This window comes from Mobula birostris, chromosome 10 (assembly GCF_030028105.1).
Source record: "Mobula birostris isolate sMobBir1 chromosome 10, sMobBir1.hap1, whole genome shotgun sequence".
Classification (NCBI taxonomy): domain Eukaryota; kingdom Metazoa; phylum Chordata; class Chondrichthyes; order Myliobatiformes; family Myliobatidae; genus Mobula; species Mobula birostris.
Genome location: NC_092379.1, coordinates 103,183,992 through 103,208,092, shown reverse-complemented (window position 1 = coordinate 103,208,092; position 24,101 = coordinate 103,183,992). Strand labels below are relative to the sequence as shown.

At 40.7% G+C, this 24,101-nt stretch overlaps 1 protein-coding gene across 4 annotated transcripts in view; it reads left to right on the top strand.

The window, feature by feature from the left end:
• Window positions 1-24,101, top strand: part of dlg3 (discs, large homolog 3 (Drosophila)) — a 404,968-nt gene that overhangs the window by 353,934 nt on the left and 26,933 nt on the right. For all 4 annotated transcript variants that reach the window (XM_072270742.1, XM_072270744.1, XM_072270743.1 and 1 more), the window contains 4 exons: window positions 12,321-12,396; window positions 18,607-18,709; window positions 20,417-20,458; window positions 21,239-21,289. In XM_072270742.1, coding sequence (XP_072126843.1) covers window positions 12,321-12,396; window positions 18,607-18,709; window positions 20,417-20,458; window positions 21,239-21,289 — 272 coding nt within the window. The remainder of the gene's footprint in view (window positions 1-12,320; window positions 12,397-18,606; window positions 18,710-20,416; window positions 20,459-21,238; window positions 21,290-24,101) is intronic.

Below are 24,101 nucleotides of genomic sequence, written 5' to 3'. Positions count from 1 at the left end.
TGCTCCCCATAATTTTTCTCTCCTTGATTTATCAACAATCCATCAGCTTTTGCCTTTTAGTAAACTCAATGACCTGACCTCCACAGCCAGCTGTGGCAGCAAATTTCACAGAATCACCACACTCTGGCTATAGAAGTTTCTCCTCATCTCCGTTCTAAATGGACATCCCCCTTTTCTGAGGTTGTGCCCTCTGATCCTAGACTCCCGCACTATAAGAAATGTCCTCTCCACATCCATTCTATCTAGGCCTTCCAACATTAAATAGGTTTCATTGAGATCACCCCCCTCATCCCACCGAGTGAAGGCCCAGAGTCATCAAACGCTGCTCGTACAGTGAGCCTCTCATTCCCAGAACAGTTTTGTGAATTTCCTCTTCAGTGTTAGCACATCGTTTCATAGATAAGGGACTCAAAACTGCTCACAGTATTCTAAGTGAAGCCTTGCCAATACCTTATAAAGCCTCAGCATTACATCCTTGTTTTAATATTCTAGTCCTCACGAAATGACTGCTAAAATTGCATTTGCCTTTCTCAGTACTCACTCAGCCTGCAAGTTAACCTATAGGGAGTCCTGCGCGAGGACTCCAAATCCATTGGCACATAAGATTTTTGAATTTTCTCCATTTAGAAAATAGTCTACGCTTTTGTTCCTTCTACCAAAGTGCATGATCATACACCTCCCAACACTGTATTCCATCTGCCATTTTGCCCATTCTCCTAATCTGTTTGTCCTGCAGCCTCCCTGTTTCCTCAACACTATCTGTCCCATCACCTATCTATGTATCATCCACAAACTTAGCCACAAAGTCATCAATTCTGTCATCCAAATCATTGACATACAACATTTTAAAAAAAAGGCAGGTCCAATGCCAACCCCTGTGGTGCACCACTAGTCACAAGCAGCTAATCAGAAAAGGCTTCCTTTATTCCCACTTTTTGCCTCCTGCCAAATTAGTTTAAACCCTCCCCAACAGTCCTTGCAAACTGCCCAGAATGATATTGGTCCCCCTCAGGTTCAGGGGTAACTCGACCCTTTTGTACAGGTCTAACCTTCTCCAAAAGCAATCCCAAAGATCAAGGGCATATACACAGAAAGGAGCCAGAAATGGGCCACTAACATCGTGAGAAATCCCATACACCCTGCTCATGGACCATTTGGCCCACTCCCATCAGGAGCTGGACTAGGTAGTATCCAACATCTGCGGATTCTCTCTCTGTACTTGGGCATTATCCACATCAGGACCACCAAACTCAAAAACAGTACTTTCCCCAAGCAGTAAGACTGATCAATACTTCCATCCACTAACTCCACCACGACTTTATTTCCTATCCATCGCCTTATGTACAGCCACATCTCACTTACCGACTTTCAATCAATATTTGTGTATAAGCTATCTGATGTATTTATATTGTGTGTTTATTATCATTATTATTGTGTCCTTTATCCTCTGTGGGGGTTTTTTTTGGGCTGCATCAGATCCAGAGTAACAATTATTTCGTTCTCCTTACACTTGTGTACAGGAAATGTCATTAAAAATCTTGGTAGATACATGGAAATAAGAAAAATAAAATCATGGAGGAGGTTTATACAGGTCGGCACAACATTGTGGAATGAAGGGCCAGTACAGTGCTGTAATGTTCTACGTTCATCTTCAAAGTTTGTTTTCCTACCTGGCTTTATGTGAGCAATAAACTTGTATTCTGTCCTTTAATCTAAGCCACTGACACAGATTGTCCTTGGCAGAGAGGCCATTACTGGTCCCTGTGGCAGATAACCAGTAAATAGCCTACCAACCTGAAATTGACAACTGTTTACTCCTGTTTTTTGTTTCCTGTCTTTTAACATTCCTCTGATCAGGCTATTCCCTCGCTCTTAATCCCATTAGGCATTACGTAACAAGGAACTCAAATTCCCTTCCTGGATTGTGATTCTATCTACTTCTCTGGCAGGATTTAAGGCTGAGACAGATTATTCGTAACAACATTGTTCATTCCAACCTTAAAGAGATAAGAATCCCATTTTTTTTTTCTTCATCATATACGATTGTTTCTTACCTCTGTAAAATCCCAAGCTATGCAATGTCCTTCAAAAACATTCAATTCCTCCAACCCTGGCAGTCAGAGATCCTATTCTCTTTATTCTACCATGAATACCCTTGGCTCTAAGATATACTACTGGTGATGCAATTTTCGACCCCTTATATTATTTCTAACCAACTTTTACGTCATTTTGTTCTAATATTTCCCTCTTAAGTTCTTTATTAATTTTTGTCTTTTTTTCAGTGAATGTGATAATTTTCTTGTGAATTTGGCCTAACGTTTTCAATATTTCCCATTACTTCATTGAAAAAATTATTTCTCCATCTTGCTCAGTGTTAATGAATGGACTGTAATGGTTTAACATTTTATTATCATTAAGCAAAAACTTTTTTAAATGGTTTAGTTCAACTCTAGCCTCAAATTGCCCAGGGTTATATTGTTTGTAAGAAATGTTCCTCAAGAATGGGTCCAAAAGGTCTTGTTTCCTTTTTTCAAAGAGAGCTGCAGATTTAATGTAGTTCTTGGTGAATGTGGCTTTGTTAGTGGTGTGTATCATGTGTAAACAGAAAGCACCATCCTGTGCGGATTCCTAATTACTGTAAATAATTTTAAGACAGAAAGCAGAGTCCACTTTAGACAAGCACACCTTGTATTTTGACTGTAAAACTTAGTCTCATTCAAGAGTCATGAGATATATTCTGAATCCTCATTTGATTATGAGCAGGTCTTTTTTCAGCCTTGTAGAATCTGCTCGACTATAATGGCCAGTTTTTATCATTAAAGCATGGTTGTTAGTATTGAAACATTTTCTGTGCATTTACTATTTTGGCACTGAACTTTCTGTATGTTATTTTCTTGCCCTTTGTTTATGCTTTACTCATGTTGAGCAGATTTTGGGAAGGTGCAAAAATAACAGGGTTGTTATCATGGGTGACTTTAACTTCCCTAATATTGATTGGCACCTGATTAGTTCCAAGGGTTTAGATGGGGCGGAGTTTGTTAAGTGTGTCCAGGACAGATTCCTGTCACAGTATGTGGACAGGCCGACTAGGGGGAATGCTATACTAGATCTCGTACTTGGTAATGAACCAGGTCAGGTCACAGATCTCTCAGTGGGTAAGCATCTGGGGGACAGTGACCACTGCTCCCTGGCCTTTATAATTATCATGGAAAAGGATAGAATCAGAGAGGACAAGAACATTTTTAATTGGGGAAAGGCAGATTATGAGGCTATAAGGCTAGAACTTGCAGGTGTGAATTGGGATGATGTTTTTGCAGGGAAATGTACTATGACATGTGGTCGATGTTTAGAGATCTCTTGCAGGATGTTAGGGATAAATTTGTCCCGGTGAGGAAGAAGGAACCATGGGTGACAAGTGAGGTGGAAAATCTAGTCAGGTGGAAGAAGGCAGCATACATGAGGTTTAGGAAGCAAGGATCAGATGGGTCTATTGAGGAATATAGGGAAGCAAGAAAGGAGCTTAAGAAGGGGCTGAGAAGAGCAAGAAGGGGGCATGAGAAGGCCTTGGCAAGTAGGGTAAAGGAAAACCCCAAGACATTCTTCAATTATGTGAAGAACAAAAGGATGACAGGAGTGAAGGTAGGACTGATTAGAGATAAAGGTGGGAAGATGTGCCTGGAGGCTGTGGAAGTGAGTGAGGTCCTCATTGAATACTTCTCTTCGGTATTCACCAATGAGAGGGAACTTGATGATGGTGAGGATCATATGAGTGAGGTTGATGTTCTGGAGCATGTTGATGTTAAGGGAGAGGAGGTGTTGGAGTTGTTAAAATACATTAGGACAGATAAGTCCCCGAGGCCTGATGGAATATTCCCCAGGCTGCCCCACAAGGCGAGGGAAGAGATTGCTGAGCCTCTGGCTAGGATCTTTATGTCCTCGTTGTCCACGGGAATGGTACCGGAGGATTGGAGGGAGGCGAATGTTGTCCCCTTGTTCAAAAAAGGTAGTAGGGATAGTCCGGCTAATTATAGACCAGTGAGCCTTACGTCTGTGGTGGGAAAGCTGTTGGAAAAGATTCTTAGAGATAGGATCTGTGGGCATTTAGAGAATCATGGTCTGATCAGGGACAGTCAGCATGGCTTTGTGAAGGGCAGATCGTGTCTAGCAAACCTGATAGAGTTCTTTGAGGAGGTGACCAGGCATATAGATGAGGATAGTGTAGTGGATGTGATCTATATGGATTTTAGTAAGGCATTTGACAAGGTTCCACATGCTAGGCTTATTCAGAAAGTCAGAAGGCATGGGATCCAGGGAAGTTTAGCCAGGTGGATTCAGAATTGGCTTGCCTGCAGAAGGCAGAGGGCGGTGGTGGAGGGGGTACATTCAGATTGGAGGATTGTGACTAGTGGTGTCCCACAGGGATCTGTTCTGGGACTTCTACTTTTCATAATTTTTATTAACGACCTGGATGTGGGGGTAGAAGGGTGGGTTGGCAAGTTTGCAGACAACACAAAGGTTGGTGGTGTTGTAGATAGTGTAGAGGATTGTCAAAGGTTGCAGAGAGACATTGATAAGATGCAGAAGTGGGCTGAGAAGTGGCAGATGGAGTTCAACCTGGAGAAGTGTGAGATGGTACACTTTGGGAGGACAAACTCCAAGGCAGAGTACAAAGTAAATGGCAGGATACTTGGTAGTGTGGAGGAGCAGAGGGATCTGGGGGTACATGTCCACAGATCCCTGAAAGTTGCCTCACAGGTGGATAGGGTAGTTAAGAAAGCTTATGGGGTGTTAGCTTTCATAAGTCAAGGGATAGAGTTTAAGAGTCGTGATGTAATGATGCAGCTCTATAAAACTCTGGTTAGGCCACGCTTGGAGTACTGTGTCCAGTTCTGGTTGCCTCGCTATAGGAAGGATGTGGAAGCATTGGAAAGGGTATAGAGGAGATTTACCAGGATGCTGCCTGGTTTAGAGAGTATGCATTATGATCAGAGATTAAGGGAGCTAGGGCTTTATTCTTTGGAGAGAAGGAGGATGAGAGGAGACATGATAGAGGTGTACAAGATAATGAGAGGAATTGATAGTGGATAGCCAGCGCTTCTTCCCCAGGGCATCACTGCTCAAGACAAGAGGACATGTCTTTAAGGTAAGGGGTGGGAAGTTCAAGGGGGATATTAGAGGACGGTTTTTTACTCAGAGAGTGGTTGGTGCATGGAATGCACTGCCTGAGTCAGTGGTGGAGGCAGATACACTAGTGAAGTTTAAGAGACTACTAGACAGGTATATGGAGGAATTTAAGGTGGGGGCTTATATGGGAGGCAGGGTTTGAGGGTCAGCACAACATTGTGGGCTGAAGAGCCTGTACTGTGCTGTACTATTTTATTTTCTATGTTCTATGTTTTTCTGAAGAGTTGATGATTATTTCTGAATTACTGTTTGCTGCCAACACGGTTGTGGAAGTGGAAATCTTTTTCACTCTTTCCACTGTTGTATTAACCAGGTAAAGAGCAGATTGCACACAGCCAAAATTGGCACTTTCAGACATCATCAACACATTTACAAGTTTCATTTTTCGATTGAGCACCTGCCTTCGTAGAACGTGACACCTCCACAGCAGAGGTCTTTCTTTGTCAGCTCTGCTTCCCTGCAAACACACAGACTTGAATTCGACCAACGCCTGCGAATTTGACTTGCAAGCAGCCTCGAGGCTCTTTAAATCTGAAGGTCAAAACAGCACTGAGCTTTCATACGATATATTCTTTTCAGGCTTTGGGATGAGACATTGGTCCAGCAAGACCATCTGCACTTTATATGTGAAAAGAGCAGTTGACTGAGATGTGTTTGTCACTTTTCCTTATTGCAGTGTAACTCTCGCTTTGGCTAGCAGCTTAATATGGGGATGATAGCCGCTGGCCCGGCCAAACTTAAGAAATCTTGTTTGGGTGGATGCTGCACGATGTGTCCCCTGTTACAAATCAGTACTATGAAATAACAAACAGTACACAATATGTGATTTAAATGATTGAGCTTTATAATTCTTATTTTGACTATATGGTTAGTAAAGAAAACAGGGGAAAAATAAAAGGGCCCATTTTCATGAAACAGTCTAATGTGCAATGTGGGAGCTCACTGATAAGGCTGTTTGTCCACCATCGACCTCCTCCGATCGTCGCTGACCTTCGGACCCTCGCTCCAAGTCCACTTCATCTGGTGGTCTACCAACTCTCTCCATTCACATCTTCTCTCCTCATCTCTCCCCGGCAAAAGACCGTGAACTCCCAGCTCCCAGACACACAAAGAACAACATCCCGCTCATTGGCTAGCATGCCCTGTTATCTCTAGTCATAACCCAAATACTTCTGCTACAGAGAAACCATTACCTTAGCAGTGGAACATTACAGAGAAGCCATTACATCAGCAGTGAAACCTTACCGCATGTTACAAGTTAACATTAAATGGAGAGGACCGAGCACTTTAATTACCTGACAAGTTTGCCAAGAGTCCAGGACACTTAAGATGAAAAGCTATATACCACCAATATGTTCTGCACTTAACCATAAGCAGACAAGAACACAAGGGAGTACATAAGAAATGTTCTGGTGACTCATGATCACAGAACTATGACCCTTATTACTAATATCAAGATGCTCTCCACTGTTCATCCATTATTTAAAATGATAAATGGAGGCATTCCATTCCTCAATTCCTGGTTTTTGGAATGAAGAAAAAAATGAGTCCTGGAAGAAGGTCCCATAGGATACTACATCTTCTAATTAGATAGATGAAGTAGCCTTTACTCCCAGACAGTCTCCTTGCTTCCAGGCAGTTTTAAAATCCATTTTATTACCCTCCTTTTGATTTCAAGTTTCTCCGCCTTTTTTTTTTACAATTTTTCAGCCACTTTATGCGACTGATTTGTACCTATCAGAGCTTCTGTGATTTCTGCATCCCTGTTTCATGTAACTTCAGACTGTATTTCTTCAAAGAATCATTGTGTGTTTATGAAAACTATTTAGATTCAAATTGCTCCTGTAACAACAGTTCATCTCTGTGCAACAGGAAAACACACATCATCATAGAATGGTCTCTGTTTTATTATTTTGTAAATGATTATCACACATTATTGCAAATTATTGCACATTGGTAAATTATTATTGGGTATATTCTGTATTATTAAGTCTGCACACTGCTAAGTGTGTTTTAAAATGTTGCTGCTGTAACGGAAGTCTTTCCCTCTTGGGATAATAAAGTATTATTATTATTATTTATTGTGACTTAGTTCATCTGTTCTAATGGTTACACAGTCACAGAAAACAGGTCCATCAGTTCACCGAGTACTAATCACATTTCTCAGTACTTGACTTCTGGTCTCCTTTACCTTAGTAATTTGAGTGCTCAACCTGGTACTTGTAGTAGGAATACCTTTTCCAGTGCCTCATCAGTCACAGAGGCATAAGCCCTTTGGCTCACTGAATCCACACTGACTGTCGATATTGAGGGAGTACATTCTAACTTCCAACTACCCTCTTGATGGGAAAAATTTCTTCCCAGTCACCTCTAAACTTAAGAACACTTAGCTTAAACCTGTGCTGTCTGACACACCTCTACTCAAATCTGGAGGAGTAAAGATGTTGCATCAGAGTAAATGTTAACTTATCATTCTGGTATCATGAGGGGGGGTCTTTTCTGGGACCCATTCTTTTCCGCATCCCCTAATGGCCATTAACTTAGATGCTTTGAATTTCTTAATATCTCCCCAATCTATGCTCCTCATCAAATTGTATATCTTCGTCAGGTCACCCCTCCGTTTCCTTGGCCAAAGGAAAACAAAAGTAACTGATTCAGTCTCTCTTTAAAACTGAAAAATTTTGTTCAATCTCCTCTGTGCTCACATACTTCCTGTGGTGAGGTGACCAGAAATGCACACAGTACTTCAGTTCTGGTCAAATCAATGTTTTATAATTGTAGCTTAAACTCTGTGGCATTCTGTGTCCTAGCAAATGAAGATGAGTATCCAGGGTGGTTTCTTACACACCTTGCCATTTTCAGGGATCCTTGGCCATACACACCAAGATCCCACAGTTCATTGTCTATGTCCTACCTTTATTTGTACTTCCAAAATACGTGACCTCACTCTTATCTATGGTCGATATGACTCCGGTTCCACCATACCAAGAGAGCCGCGATGTTTCAACCCACACCTCCACCCTAATCTGAGAGAATACTGTGTAAATGTTGCCCACTTGCAGTTGCCCTTCAGCAAGAAATAACAGATGGTACACTGCATAGAATTATAAGAAAAATGTGTTTATGAATGTCACTTAATCAAGCAGTAATTAAAGGGGGAGAAAAAGGAAAACAAATAAAACGGCCCATTATAATTAAAATAGTCAAATATGCACAAAGTTGGAGCTCAGATCTTCCTAAAGCTGAAGGTATCCATGTACTCACGGCGTGAACTCCTTTTCATTGATCACCGATAGAACTATCCATCTTGGACTCCATCGAATTGTGCATTCTTGCTGGATCGAATCCTATCGCCAGTTCTCTCCATCTCCCACTGAGAGAAAAGACCTTGACCCCTTTAGTGTCAGTCACAAAACCTCTCCTCCCCCCCTCCCCCCAGCTTTCTCTGGAACCTTCTCTCAATTCCACCATCCTGATTGGCTGACCATTCCTAAGCTGAACATCGCAACCCCTTATCTTTAACAATAACTCAATAACTCAAACACCACCGGCAGAACACACTGCTTCTACAGAAAATGATTATATGAAATATCCTACAGCATTAGCAGTAAAAGCTTAACCAGTGTTAAATTTATTAGAATTAAATTCCAGCTGCCAATGTTGTATCCAAGACCACAACCCTCAGTATTTACAAAAAACATTTATTTTCATTTCATTAGCAAACATACTAATCATAACTCCTAAATTCACACCATGATGATTAATGTATACAACAAACAGGAGGGTCTCATCACCATTTCCAATGGAAGCCTTTGACTAGTGGTCTACTAATAAAAAAAAAAACTCCTATTATCAAGCAAATCCTGGATCCAGTTTGCCATCTTGCCCTGGATCTGATGGTTTTTAAGCTTTTGGTAAATTGGTTTATTATTGCCATATGGTACATTCAAAAAGTTTTGTTTTGCATGCCATGAATACAGATCATTTTATTACAATAGTGCATTGAGGTTACAAGGGAAAAGCAATATCCGAATGTGGAGTGAATTGTTCCCGTTATAGAGAAAGTGCAGACCCATTTCAGACCTTGCCAAAGGCCTTGCAGAGGTCCATCATTGCCCTCATCAGTTACCCCTTTGAAAAGTTCGGTCAGTGGGTCTAATAGAATCTGCCCCTTATAAAGCAATGCTGACTGTTGTTAACTAATTTCTGCCTGTCCTAGTGTACTTAATCCTGTTTTTTGGGATTTCTTTTCCCCCAGTAAGTTTCAATAATTTGAATTGGCTGTTTGGATTTATAACTGGCTTGCCTATAGAAGACCGGGTAGTGGTCAAAGGGACTTATTCTAGCTGGAGGTCTGTTATTAGGGGTGTTTCACAGGGATCTGTACTGGGACCACTGCTGTTTGAAATGCATATAAATTAACTGGATGAGAATGTGGATGGGAGGGTTAGTATGTTTGAAAATGATATGAAGATTGGTCATGTTATGGATAGCTTAGAAGACTGGTAAAGAATACAGCAGGATATAGATCAGTTGCAGACATGCGTGGAGAAACAGCAGATGTGTTTAACCCAGCCAAATGTGAAAGGTTGTACCTTTGAAGGTCAAATGTAAAGAGAGTGATGATTCCTCTAATTAGCAGAGGGATCTTGGGGTCCAAGTTCATAGCTCCCTCAAAGTGGCCACATTGGTTGAGTGGGTAGTTAAGAAGACATATGGCATGCTTGCCTTTATTTATCAAGGCATGGAGTTGAGAAATCAGGAAGATGTGTTGCAGCTTTATTCTGGAGTGGCAGAGGGTGAGGGGAGATCTGATAGAGGTTTATAAAATTGAGAGGCATAGATAGATGGACTGTATCTTTTCCCCAGGATTGAAATGTCCAGTGCCAGGGGGCTTGCACTTAAGGTGAGGAGGATATTTTCAAAAAAACGATGTGAGGAGCAAGTTTGTTACATGGAGATTAGTGGGTGCCTGGAATGGAGTTCAGGTTTCCCCCGCTATCCAAAGGTAGAGCATTCCTATGAAACGGTTCGTAAGCCGGAATGTTGTAAAGTGAATAAGCAATTACCATTTATTTATATGGGAAAAATTTTTGAGCGTTCCTAGACCCAAACAATAACCTACAAAATCATGCCAAATAACACATAAAACCTAAAATAACAGTAACATATAGTAAAAGCAGGAATGATATGATAAATACACAACGTATATAAAGTAGAAATACTTTTCTGCAGCGCTGTCTAGCGCAGCGAAAATCTTGCGGAAGCGCTCTCGGCAAAAACACGGCACAAGCATACTCGGCAGAAACGCTCTCTCCAGTACCCTTTAAGCTATGAAGCTGCCAAATCATACCAAATAACAGATAAAAATACACAGCCTATATAAAGTAGAAATAATGTATGTACAGTGTCAATTTCACTTACCGGAATCGAGAAGTCTCCAATAAATTGCAGCTTCATCACAGTTAAATACTTGCTTATACGAATAGGCATATGACACAATCAGCAATCGCCTCTGATCTGGGCCGACATTTATGTGCCGGGCGGCACCTAATTAATCAGCTTGTTTATTTCTCTTAAAGATGAGCTGGGTGCGTTCCAGCTACTGCTGCACCGCTGCGTCCTTCGCGGCAATGTATCGGTCTGCGGCCCGGAGGTTGGGGACCACTGCTTAAACTATGAAGCTGCCCTCACCTCAGAAACCGATCAGACCACCCATGACTACCTTTAAATTCCACTTTCGCAACACTTCCATCACCATCATCCAGTGCTTTCTGTTTCAGCTTATTAAAAAGACTGACTGATTTCTCCTTAAGTATAAGAAAACTTAACGGAACACCATGCTTCGTACACTCATCAATCCACTCAAGCAATAGACTTTCCATTTTATCCATTATTGGATGCCGACTAAGAGAGACCACTTTGCTACGAGCAGAACCAACAGTAACATCGGCAGCTTTCAAAATTCTTTCTCTCTGCGTATAAATAGTGCGAATCGTGGACGCAGGCAGTTCAACGTGCAGACAATGTCCTTCGTTCACAATCGAAACACTTAATTATGTCCAGTTTTACACTAAGTGTAACACCCTTACGAGCTCTTTTAGGCTTTTCCGATACCTTAGTACTCATTTTGCTAACAGAAGCACAAAATAAATGGAGGTAAATTGCGTGCTTAAGCAATGGCGGCTAGAATGCAGTTCCGGGGGAGGAGCTTGGCTGTTCAGGCGCGCGCTGTCTATATTCGTAACAGTGAAAACACCTTCTGTTAGCGAAAACAGGTAACTAATGTAGGTCTTTCGTAACAGTGAGGTTTCGTAAAGCGAACATTCGAAAAGCGGGGGACACCTGTATCTGAGTGGTATATTAGGGACTTTAAAGAATAATTTAGATAGGCACATGAATGTGAGGAAAATGGAAGGATGTGGACATTGCATAGGTAGAAGACGTTAGTTGGCCATTTGATGACTACTTTAATTGATTTGGCACAACATTGTGGGCTGAAGGGCATGTTCCTGCATTGTGCTGTTCTATGTGCTAAGTTCCCAACCAGCTACAGCCCATCTTTGTTTCGTTCTTGTATAAAGGTATCACATATGCTGTCCTCCATTCATCTGGCACCTCAGCTGTAAAATCTGTTATGGCCCTAGTAATTTCTTGCATCTCATAGCAATCTTCTTCACAAACAGTAGAAAAGTTTGCAGGATTAAAGTGCAATGTAAACAAATATATGTGCCTTTTTGTCATGCATTTCTGAATCAAGTGAATTGGTCCTGCACTTGGGTGGTGAGGCTGTGTCTGTGGATATGGAAATAGATTAACGTTTCAGGTGACAGCCCCATTGTCAATTCTGTCTTTCCACAGATGCTGCTTAACATCATGACTGTTTCTAGCACTTTTAGGTTTTATTTCGTATTTTTAGCATGTGCCTTTTTTAAAAAAGAAAATGAACGTCCTTGCGGCATACTGGTAAGAACGCTAAATGATTCAATCCTGTTGAATTCCAAGAGCTGAAATTTTACATTGCAGGTTTCTCTCTGTGCCCCTTGAGGCAGCTAGGAAGTGTTCCTGGCTTAAGTAGTTATGTCTCATCAGGTTCCACTTACAGATGTCTGATATTTTGTGTTTTTATTTCTTAGAGTTGAGAAAAAAGAGAGGGCAAGATTAAAAACGGTAAAATTCCATGCCCGTCCTGGAGTAATTGAAATGAAAGGGGTAAGTTGAATAAAAGAACACAAACACAGATAACCAGCATATGAGGAAATGTAAGAAGTTTGAGATCCATTCTTGCTAGATTGAATGCCACCATCTCCCAGATCTATTAATGTTGCATTAATCTCCTAGTTAGTAAAATAGTTCTAAATGGAATTGAAAGATCGGTTGATAATGTTCCACAAGGTCTGAAAAGTTTATCTGAATTTTCATAACTTGTTCATCTGCTTGTGATTTATGGATGGAATGAGCAAGTGTTAGCATGATCTTGCAGATGGGACCAGTTGAAGCCACCTCTCTGGGTGACTGCATCTAGCCTTATGTGGCAGTAAACATGGATTATCTAGCCTCATCTGATGGAAGCTGTAATGAATGCATTGCTGCTTCATGATAAAATGCCTTGCTACCCTTTTTGCAGTCTGTGACCCCTCTGAGTTGTCCCATGCTCCTGCTTGGATTTGACACACAGTCCCTTGCTCCCACTTGGATTCAGTCCTTCTGTCTTTTGCTTTACCACCACAAGTGAAACCCCTAACTTCAGAAATGCAATTAAACGATTTGAAATTGGAAGCAGAACGTGTTCTGTTTTGGTATCTAGTTATTGACCTGTTGAGACCCGAGAGAAAATAAATCATTACCTGACATCAGTGAAACATGACTATGCCAGCGGCTGCTCACATTTATCCACGTTCTCACAATCCTTCATTGTAGAGCCCGGCCTTGCACCCTTCTCGGATGTACTCATTCACATGTACACTTCTATTTATTCATTAATTAATTCTCATAGGCACTCATTAAAGATCATTCTTCCAGTTGGTAATTCTCAGTGCTGGCTCTTTTTCCAACAATTTCATCTGAGCCAAAATCAAGATTGAAAACAATTCTCCCAGAATAAAGAGATTTATGAACAAACAATTATAGCAAGTGGAACTTAAGATAATTAATCACAAGGTAAGAGCAATTGAATGGAGAGGACCTCTGGTAACAAACTATTTAAACCTTATCTGGCCAATCAAGCTTATCTCTAATACTCCACTTAGACTAACATTGAGTAGCATTTTGACTGCTGTGATTTTTAATTACAATACTTTACAGTAAATGATATCATTTGTGGGTAAAGATTCTTCTCACGTTAGTGCTTATAAACTTGCATTCCATAGATAAAAGGCTAAAGATTTAATAATGTCTGTTGGATATGATGAATCAAACAACTTGCACAAACAAAATGCCTTTGGCATAGTGGAGCATAGACATTTTAAAATCAAAAGCAAATGGCAATTAAGCAACCTTCGAAGGAAAAAATAAGAGAAGTGATTGTTATAGTGGTCAAAATAATTTAAATGCTATTCCCTTTCTCAGTTCCTTTGTCTCGACTGCGTCTGTTCCCAGGATGAGGTTTTGTCTTTCCAGGACATCAGAAATAACCCTTCTTCAAAGAACGGGGTTTCCCTTCCTCTACCATAGATGCTGCCCTCACTCACATCTTCCTCATTTCTTGAACATCCATGCTCACCCCATCTTCCCGCCGCCTTAACAGTGATAGAGTTCCTCTTGTCCTCACCTGCCACCCCATGAGGCCCCGCCATTCTCTACACGCCATTCTCTTCAATTTCCACCATCTCCAAAGGGATCCTACCACCAAACACATTGTACCTCTTCCCCCATCTCTGCTTTCGGTAGGATCACTCCTCCTGTGATTCCCTTCTCTATTCATCCTTCTCCACTAATCTCCCTCCTGGTACTTATGCCCACACCTGCCCAGTCACCTCCTCCCTTACCTCTATTCAGGGCCCAAACATTCCTTCCAGGTGATTCACCTGTGAATTTACTGGGGTTGTTTACTGTGTTGGTGCTCCCAAAGCGGCCTTCTCTGCATTGGTGAAATCTGTCATAATTGGGGGGCTGCTTTGACAAGCAGCTCTGCACCATCTACCTAAAGTGAAACTTTCCAGTGGCCAAACATTTTAAGTCCAATTTCCATTCTGACATGTTGATCCATGGCCTCTTCAGGGTGGAGGAGCAAAACACTTCGTATTTCATCTGGGTAGCCTCCAACCTGATGGCATGAATATCGACTTCTTCCGGTAAAAAAAATACCCTCCCCTCCCCTCTTCTATTCCCCACTCAGGCCCCTTGCCTCTTCTCACCTGCCTCTCACCTCTTACTGGTGCCCCTCCTCCCTCCTCCTTTCTTTTCTCCTACGGTGCACTCTCCTGTCCTATCAGATCCCTTCCTTTCCTGTCCTTTACCTTTTTTACCCACCTGGCCTCACCTGCCACTTTCAAGCTTATCCTCTTTCCCCTCCCTGCACCTTTTTATTGTGGCATCTTCCCCCTTCCTTTCCAGTCCTGAAGGAGGAAGATCTTTGCCTGTTCATTTCCATAGATGCTGCCTGACCTAATGAGTTCCTCCAGCATTTTCTGTGTGTTGCTTTAGATTTCCAGCATCCGCAGAATGTTTACGAGTTTACAATCATTTTCGTGCTAGATTTTGAAACTAAATGGGTTTTGAACATGAAAAGAGTTCATGAGACTGGAAGGCTTAGAATCCAGGTACAATGCTGAATGTTTTTCATGGTTATTGTTAAGGGTATGCATAAGAGGGAGAGTAAGAAAAGCTTGAAAATCTGTCCTTGCCCAGAGATTGAGAATGCAGAGATAAAGTGGAATCAGTCATTAGTGAAAACAGTTGTTCTGAAATTACCGCATCGGATGAGCTGAAATTTAAAGTAGCTGAAAGGAAGTTTTTCATAGAATGCTGTGAATTTCTTCCAATTGGGATCTACCCTGTAGAGATAGGGACATCTTTGAAGAGAGGTAGAAACTCAATCACATATGCAGGTGTCACACCTACTTCAGTTAACCAACTCCTGTCTATGTGAGAATGCATCATGCTGCTAGGCATACATGTTGTTAAAATGCAGCAATAAAATTGTAAAGTGTATGCCTTCTTGGCATGGGTTTGGAAAAAGTGACAGACAATGGTATGTACTGTATAATGAAATTTTTATATGCAAATTTCCTAATTGTGCTCTTTGCCACTGCTCTGTTCCTGTGTCTTGTAATGTTGTGTAGTTTTGATAGTGCTGCCTCTGGAGTTATGAATACCCTTATGCAACGGTTTAACTACATTTAACAGCTGTCACACTTGGTTGAGAGTTCCATTCCTCTATCATTTCCTGTGAATTTTCTTTTTATCTCTGTGCTGGCTTTTGTTTTTCTTCATCTCTTCAAGCACTGCAAAAGCTGAAAGTTTGTGTCAGCCATGCTGATGTTTTAAGATGTTCGCGTGTATTTAAGCCTGCATGTGTATGACCGTTTTGTTATGACTACATTCCTCTTAACTTTGAGGTATCTTTCAGAACTATATATGGTCATGATTTTTCAGCCATTATCATTGCTGTATCTAAAATCTACTGTCATCTTTTAAATGAAGTTCAGGTACAAGATTGAAGCTTCCAAAAATATGCTATATGGCTATTTGGTACATAGTTTCCAAAATCAATTATATTTTCCTCATTCTGAAACCAATGTAAATAGTGATTACAGTTCTTTAGCATAGATTGAGCTGCAAAAAGCAACACAATGATTATTCTAGCTCAGTACATGAATATGCGGTTTTGCAATCCCTGGCTAATGTGACTTTTGCCTTTTTTGGGGAAAAAAAAGGTTTTGTTTAGAAACAGGAGGTTGACTCCACCCAACTCTTGGTCCTAGGGTGCCCAAAAGTTAAAATTTGCATCCTCATTTTATGACTAACCATCTCCAGCCCTAGAATTTCCCACCCTTCCCCAATAAAACTTCCAAGAGGACTCCCTTCCCCCCCATTCCTTCCTCCATCTCCTTTGCAAACCCCCTATTGTTGCTTCGTCATTGTTGGCTGTAGGATATGCTAACTGGCTTCCAGTGCCTATGAATGCCTCTGCTTCCCCATCTCCTATTCCTTTTGCTCACTGTGATCTCAAACTGCCCCCTCCCACATCCACGTCTTTTCATTTGTTACTGCATCCATTGTCTGATTTTGTCACTGTAAAGAACCTTGAGATGTTTTCCTCATTTCAAGGATAGAATGCAAATGCAAGTTGTTGATAATGGTATTTGGTGGCTCTGAGCTCTTCAAATATTTATAGCTAACAGAAAAACAGCAGAATTTCATGTTAATAGATTCTTGCTGGCAACACATTCCCATCCATCTTGTATCTGCTCATGCCTGCATGTCATGTAGTAGTCATGATTTCCAATATTGTCTTCTGATGCACCTGAATTTTGAGGATTTTTATTGCAATATAATTTTAAAGTTTATGTTTCATTCCAGACCAACACAGTAAATTTGAAAGAAAATATTTTTTAAGGAAATCTGAATAAAAGCAGAAAATATTGCAATTAATCAGCATGATTTTTTTGGAGAATTGCTTGCAGACAAAATGCCTTTTGTTTATCGGCCCGTAGATATTACCTAACCTCAATATTTTCCAACATTACTGTAAATCAAAACATGATATTGATTTTTATTACTGTACAATGGTTTTATGAGAAAACCTAATCAAATTGTCTTGTTCTTTGTTTTATCATAGACAAGGAGGGGCATGTTGTCATTTTATGGGGTTTTATATTTGGTACCAAATGTGAGATATTCCCATTGGACAGGTGCAGGCATATGTACAAACTTGTTGCATCTGGGGGGTACAGGTTCTCTCAGTGGATTGTTGTTATAGTATAATGGGAACATAATGGGAACATTGTTGTTATAGTATAATTGGATTCTGATAAAACATAGAAGGATTTATTCCTGTGTTTGGAGTAAGGGTGGTAAAGCTACTTGCATCTCTTAGCTCGTATAAATATTGTCCTGGGGGAGGATCTTTTCAAGTAATAGTACATTAGCTCGTTAAATTATAATCGAAATTTTATGGATGATCATTAATACAGGTGGCTGAAGATACTGAAATCAAAATCATTGATGTTCTTCTGGCTGCTCATGTTTCGTGGCTACTTGAGATCTACATTAAATTTCATGATGTTTCCTGCTCCCCGAGTTCCAGCCTCTGATGCTCCTGCCAAGTGTATGAAAAAGACAGTTGAGCTCCTCTAGTTGCAGGTTCTTTTGTGACCTGGTGACAGTTAAGGGATTCAGGCTAGCTAGTAAGGCAAAGTTTGCAATCAGCCGTGCTTGTCTTTTGTTCAGATCTGCTCAGTACAACATACCTAACGCAATGCTACTCAATTGCTTAAACCTATGGTTGGTCTGGAATGGTTTCATCTGTTACTTTTTTTCTATAATGTTGTCATTTCAAACATTTCCCTTTTTAAATCTTGTAAACCTGGTGATGCAGTGACTTTAAGTTGAGAAAAAAAACATACTTCTTCTGTGGATACCACGTGCGAATGTTGACTTCTGTAAACCAGTAGTTGGAGTGGGTATGGTTGAGGCAGATAAAGGGTTCCTGTGTAGGTTCCTAGATTGAATTGGCACTGAATTGGTTGAAATCTCTCCACAGAGTGAAGGAGATCATTAATACCAAAGTATTGGTTGTTAAAATGTTTTTTGTCCTTTTTACTATATTTTAAAATGTAGTAATTATATTCAGCTATCAAAATCTTCCTGGTATTGAAATTTCATTTGCTCTTGCAAAGGTTTAATTTAGAAGATTATTTGAGACAGCGCATGGCCTGAAGCATTTAAGTGATTTGGGGGTATGTAGTTATTAGAGCCTGGGCATTGCTAATTATCTGACTATGGTTGGAAAATAATAGTCAATGTGTGCTGGGCTGTTCTACTATTTGAAGGGCTATTTGTTTACATTGTGAACTCTTCAAATTGACCATAGATTCCAGTTGTAGGCATACAACATCAGAAATACATTATTCGTTATGCAAATATCACAAGCATTATGTGGGCACAACTAGTTTCAGTGTAGTCTGTGCCTAAATGAGATGCTGGAAATGAAAGGTTGAACATATGTTTTGGGTTTTAATCAATCTTTCAGTACTAAAGCATTAGTTGGTGATGGGGAACATTGATCTTACCTGCCTGGCTGTGTAAAATTTGAAACTGGGTGGCTATCTGTAGGAAATGGGATGGTACAGAAGTCAAATACACTTGTTTCTGGCGGGTGGCTTACCACGTCACTGCTTATCCATATTTACAACATGTTTTGCATGAATGATACATCCATTTGTCCTCCTGTGTCCTCCATCCTCTTCTCCTTCACAGTCATCCAGAACCAAGCGTAAAAAGAGCTTCCTCTTGTCTCGAAAGCTTGCCTTCTACAAGAGCAAAGAGAATATTGTGCAGGAGCACACAGGTGACCATGACCGTAAGTAACTGTGTAGGTTTACATGAATTCTGATTAGAGGGAACAGCGTGCTTTAACCATTAATGTTACATGCCTGTACTATGGTTCCAGTGTTCTGATCGGGGCCCCAGCAGTTCCACACTTGAGTATAGTTTTGCAAAATGTTACAAGGAACAGATAAGCAACATTTTCTGCGAATTAAATTAATGCTTTATTTTATCAAACAGTTTCCAAACGTTGCCAGCATATGGACAATCTGTGTAATCTGTTTCGACATGAACACAATTTCAAATTGACATCCTTGCAATTGTATACCAGTTAAGACTACTGACATTCATATCACTAGCTGCAGTGGTCCCGATAGCTGTCTCTATTCTGCTCTTTCACTGCAGGTCCAGCTGTTAATTGACTGCTTTCCTCTGTTTCTGTATCTCTGTTTCTGTACTATTTCTAATTTTTTGCTATCCGGTGATTGGATCCAGGAGTTCCCTGGATTGAGTGATGACTATTACGGGATGAAGAACCTGAGTAAGTGAGAGACTAGCATTTGTGAATGTAAACATCACAAACATCTAAGTTTGAAAATCTGTGCTAATTCAACACTTCATTTTCTCACTTCCACTGTCACCTCAAGTAATTTTATTAACTCTTCCAATGCCAGGTCAGGTTTTCCTTCATCATATCATCTCCAATATGTAGATACCTTCTTATGATTTGAGTTAGTTGAAATTTTTTTTTGCTGTTCAGTTACACCATAAATACTCCATGGAACAATTGCACTGTATATATAATGCTATCTAGATCACAAAACACATTACAGTGTACTTGGGATTTATTTGCAAAATATACAGTATACTGATTTCATTAAAAATATAAGTTCTTGTGATGTATAGTTGTCTACAATTTATACAACGAAAGCTGAAAATTGAACAAGTTACTGTTTTGGTTTCATGGATATTCTTGTTGGCAGATTACTTGCTGTGGGTACTTGCATGTGCTGGATGAGTCATCCGGTTCCCTTTGGGTTGAAAGTGGAGTTAACCAGGGAATAGTCATTGTTGGACACCAACAACTCACCGAGAAAGATACACAGGAGCGAAATTAACTTCATCTGACTCCGGATGGAATTACGGATGAAGCTAGATTTTAGAACATAGAACACTACAGCACAGTACAGGTGCTTCTGCTCATGATGGTGTGTCGACCTTTTAACCTACTGTAAGATCAATCTAACCACTCCCTCATACAGAGCCCTCCATTTTTTTTTTATCATCCGTGTGCCTATCTAAAAGTTTCTTAAATGTCCCTGATATATCTGTCACTACCACCACCCTGGCAAGGCGTTCCATTCACCCACCACTCTGGTTTTTTAAAAAAATCTTCTGTACTAAGCCATCAGCCTTTGGCAATGAAGTGTGCCTGTTCCTTGTCCTCTCTCTATGGCTAGGAATAGCCAGGATCCTTTTTGTTTTTACATTTGGGGTCCATTACTGACACCAGGATAGAGAGAGCTGCCAAGGGCCAACAGAGTCCTACAACATTGAGAATCAGGTGTTAATCTTTGATCAGCATGTTCTTTAAGCCCACATGAAAATATTCAGTGTGAGCATTGTGCAGGAAGCTACCATGGTACATTGTAATCACAATTCTATTACAAAGACAATTGGTCCATCTGTTGTTTACTCCTTTATAACTTGCAGCTCTAGCACATTCCTTTTAATTTTACAGAGTGTATGACATCCAACACCAGTGACAGTGAAAGCAGCTCCAGTAAGTATTCTTCATCTGTTGTTCAACCCCTTATTGGAGTTCATTTATATCCAAAGTCTTAGGTGATGTAGCCAGTCCAGAAATTCAGGACACACACAGCCTTATGCAACTCTTCATTTATTGCCCCTTATCTTTGATTCTTTCTCTCAGCCCTGTCCCTAAACACTAACCTGACCCATAACTCCCCCCACCGTCCTCAAAATCATCCCTACGTACCTAAGAAATCAACTAAGCCTGAGCCATGACCTCAATGGACATCGCAGCTTGGCACCATCTTGAATATATAGGGTTTCGACCTGTAACCGACAATTTCCCCCTCTCCCACCACCACTAAGGTGCTGCTCGACCCATTGAGTTCCTCCAGCAGGTTGTCTGTTGCTGTAAAAAAAAGTTTTATTTAGAGTAATTGGGGTTGAAGAGAGAGGGGGCTTTCAAATGGATAGCTGACAACTGCAAATTATCTGGTTGGATCAGTATTTCTAACCTGAAATGCCTGAAATTCAAGATGCTGTTGTTTACTGTTTTAATTTATTTCGTGATTTGCCATATATTACACATTTAACAAAGACTCCACCCACAGAGCTTTAATCTTCATTCAAATGATGAATTCTCAGGGACAACTCTATGAGCAATCCTTTCCTATTCCAAATACTTTAGTTGAATAGGTGGAAAGCTTAAGTTTCTTGTGAGTAAGAAATTGATGAAGGAAGAGCAGCGGGTGATGAATTGGTGAAAATGATGTCAGCTGTTCATAATGCTTTCCTTTTTTCCTTATTTCAGAGGGTCAGGATGATACTGTTCTATCCTATGAGGCAGTAACACGCCTGGAGAGTAAGTAAATCATTTTTGGACGTTTGTATTTTTAATACTCTGCATCATAAGGAATGGGATGAGTTGAATAGCTCTACTTAAGAACCAGCATGATGGAGTGCAGTTTTAAATCTGATAAGTTTTGTGATAATTGAATAAGAGTGTTGATAAGTCTACAGTGGCTCTAGAAGACCGGTTCTCACCACCTCCTCAAAGACAACTAGGTTGGTGAGCAATTGTTACTCCTAATGATGTTCTCAAAATCAATATTTTTGCCAATATTGAAGAAAGGTGATCTGGCAGAGTGTGGAAATTATCATACAATCACTCTCATTCCTCGTGCCAGCAAGATTTTACTAAAGATCATTCTGAAAAGGCTTCAACCTTATTTAGAGCGGGAACATCCTGAAGTGCAAGCTGGTTTCAGGAAAGGAAGGGAAACAAGAGACATCATTGCAGATGTGGGATGGATTTTCAAAGACAAAAGAATACCAGAGGGACATCTATATGTGCTTTATCGACTACAGCAAGGCCTTCAACTGTGTCGACCATGATAAACTGTGGGTCACATTAAGACATATGGCAGTACTGGAACATTTGATCGTCCTTATGCGCAATCTTTATATCAATCAAGAAACTGCAGTTCAAATGCATTAGGGAGAAACAAAATGGTTCAGGATCTGTAAGGGGGTATGACAAGGCTGTATTCTTTCTCCCTGCCTGTTTAATTTGTATGCCAGACAAATCTTCAGAGAGGCAGGAGTATATAAGAAGAATCAAGGGGGGAGAATTGGTGGCAGAATCATCAATAGCCTTCATTATGCTGATGACAAGACAAAGCTGGCTGAAAATGAAGAAGACCTGAAACAACTGCAAACCAACATCAGAACATAGCCTCAAAATGGGTCTGCACCTTAACTGAAAAAGACTAAGATTATGATGACTGGCAGTACTACTGATTTCAGTCTCGATGAAGAGGAATTGAAGTGGTTGACAGTTTCACTTTACTTTGATCAATAATTAACATCAAAGCGGTCAAGAAATCCAATGAAGAATGGCCCCTGGCAGAGTAGCCCTAAAGGATTTAGGGAAGATCCTTGGGAACAGGAATCTATCTCTATATACAAAATTTGACTTGTGCAGGCAATGGTGTTCTCAACGACATTATGTGGATGAGAAAGCTTGGCGGTGAGAAAGAAGGATTGGAAGCATATCAATGCCTTTGAACTGTGGTGCTGGTGAAAAATATTATACAACTTGTGGACTTCTCACAGAACAAATAAATCATTCTTCATCAAGATCAAATCGAGTCTGGATGCTCAAATGGCAAGACTCCACCTATCGTACTTTGGGCACATCATGAGAAGCAACAGCTCCCCAGGAAAAGATACCATGCTTGGCAAGGTGGAAGAAGGAAGGTCACTGATCAGATACATGGACACAATAAGGACAGCTATGAACATAACATTATCTACATTGAGCTGCCTTTGCAAGGATCAAAGTTCATTTAGGGCAACTATCCATAGGGTCGTCAAGAGTCGGCGATGACTCAGTGGCTCTTAACAACAACAACAACAACAACAACAACCTGTCTGCTTGTATTCGTTCTTCAGGACCTCATCCCTTTTCCTACCTATGTCATTGGTACAAATATGTACCACACCATCTGGCTGCTTACCCTCCCCTTAAGAATTCTGTGACTAAATCTGCGATGTCCCTGACTTTGGCATCTGGGAGGCAACGTATCATCTGGATATCTCATTCACTTCTCCTAACTGTTGAATCCCCTTCACCTTCCACCTTCCCTTCTGAGCCTCACAGCCAGACTCAGTTGGAGAGGCCTGGTCCCCGTGGCTTCTCCCTGGTTGGTCACCCCAATGTTATCCAAAGTGATATACCCTATTATTGAGGGGAATGACCTCAGGGGTACTCTGCACTGTCGTCCTATTTCATTTTCCTCTTCAGACAGTCACCAAGCTACCTGCCTCCTGCAACTTAAATATGACTGCCTCCAGAATGATCTGCTGGTCACCCAGCTCCAGTTCCCTCACACAATCTGTAAGGAGCAACACCCAGATGCATTTCTCACAAATGTACTGATCAGCAACACTGAAAGTCTACCAAATTTTCCATGCCCTGCAAGAGGAGAACACCACTGTCCTGGGATTCACTCTCTCTGCTCTAGCTAGGTACTAATAAAGAAAGAAACAGAAACCTTAACTTAGCCTTTTCTCACTGAAGCCTTGAGTGATATGGGCCAAATATGGGAAAATGAACTAGTTCAAATAGACAACTCGGTTGGCATTGCTCAGGTGAGCCAAATGGCCTGTTCTTGACTGCCTTACTCTCTGATTCTAACCTAGAATCAGAATAGAATAGATCCTGTATAGAAGATGCTGTTGAGTGCAGTTAATCCATTCTGTCCCTATTAGAACATTCCTGTCAGTCCCGACTATATCTTTTCCACACTACAAAGAAATGAATTATCCATCAGAGATGGATTATTTTATTCAATACCTGACCAGTGGCCAATCCAATATTTTCTAAATGTGTAAAAGACAGCAAGCTGCAAATACAAAAAGAAATAATAAATAAATAAATAAGCAATAAATGTCAAACATGAGATGAGTCCTTGAGAGTGAGGTTGTGGGAACAGTTCAGTGATGGGGCGAGTGAAGTTATCCCCTCTGGTTCAAGAGCCTGATGGTTGAGGGGTAATAACTGTTCCTGCACCTGGTGGTGTGGGTCCTGAGGCTCCTGTACCACCTTGATGACAGAAGTGAGAAGAGAACATGGTGGGGATCATTGATAATAGATGCAGCTTTCCTGTGAC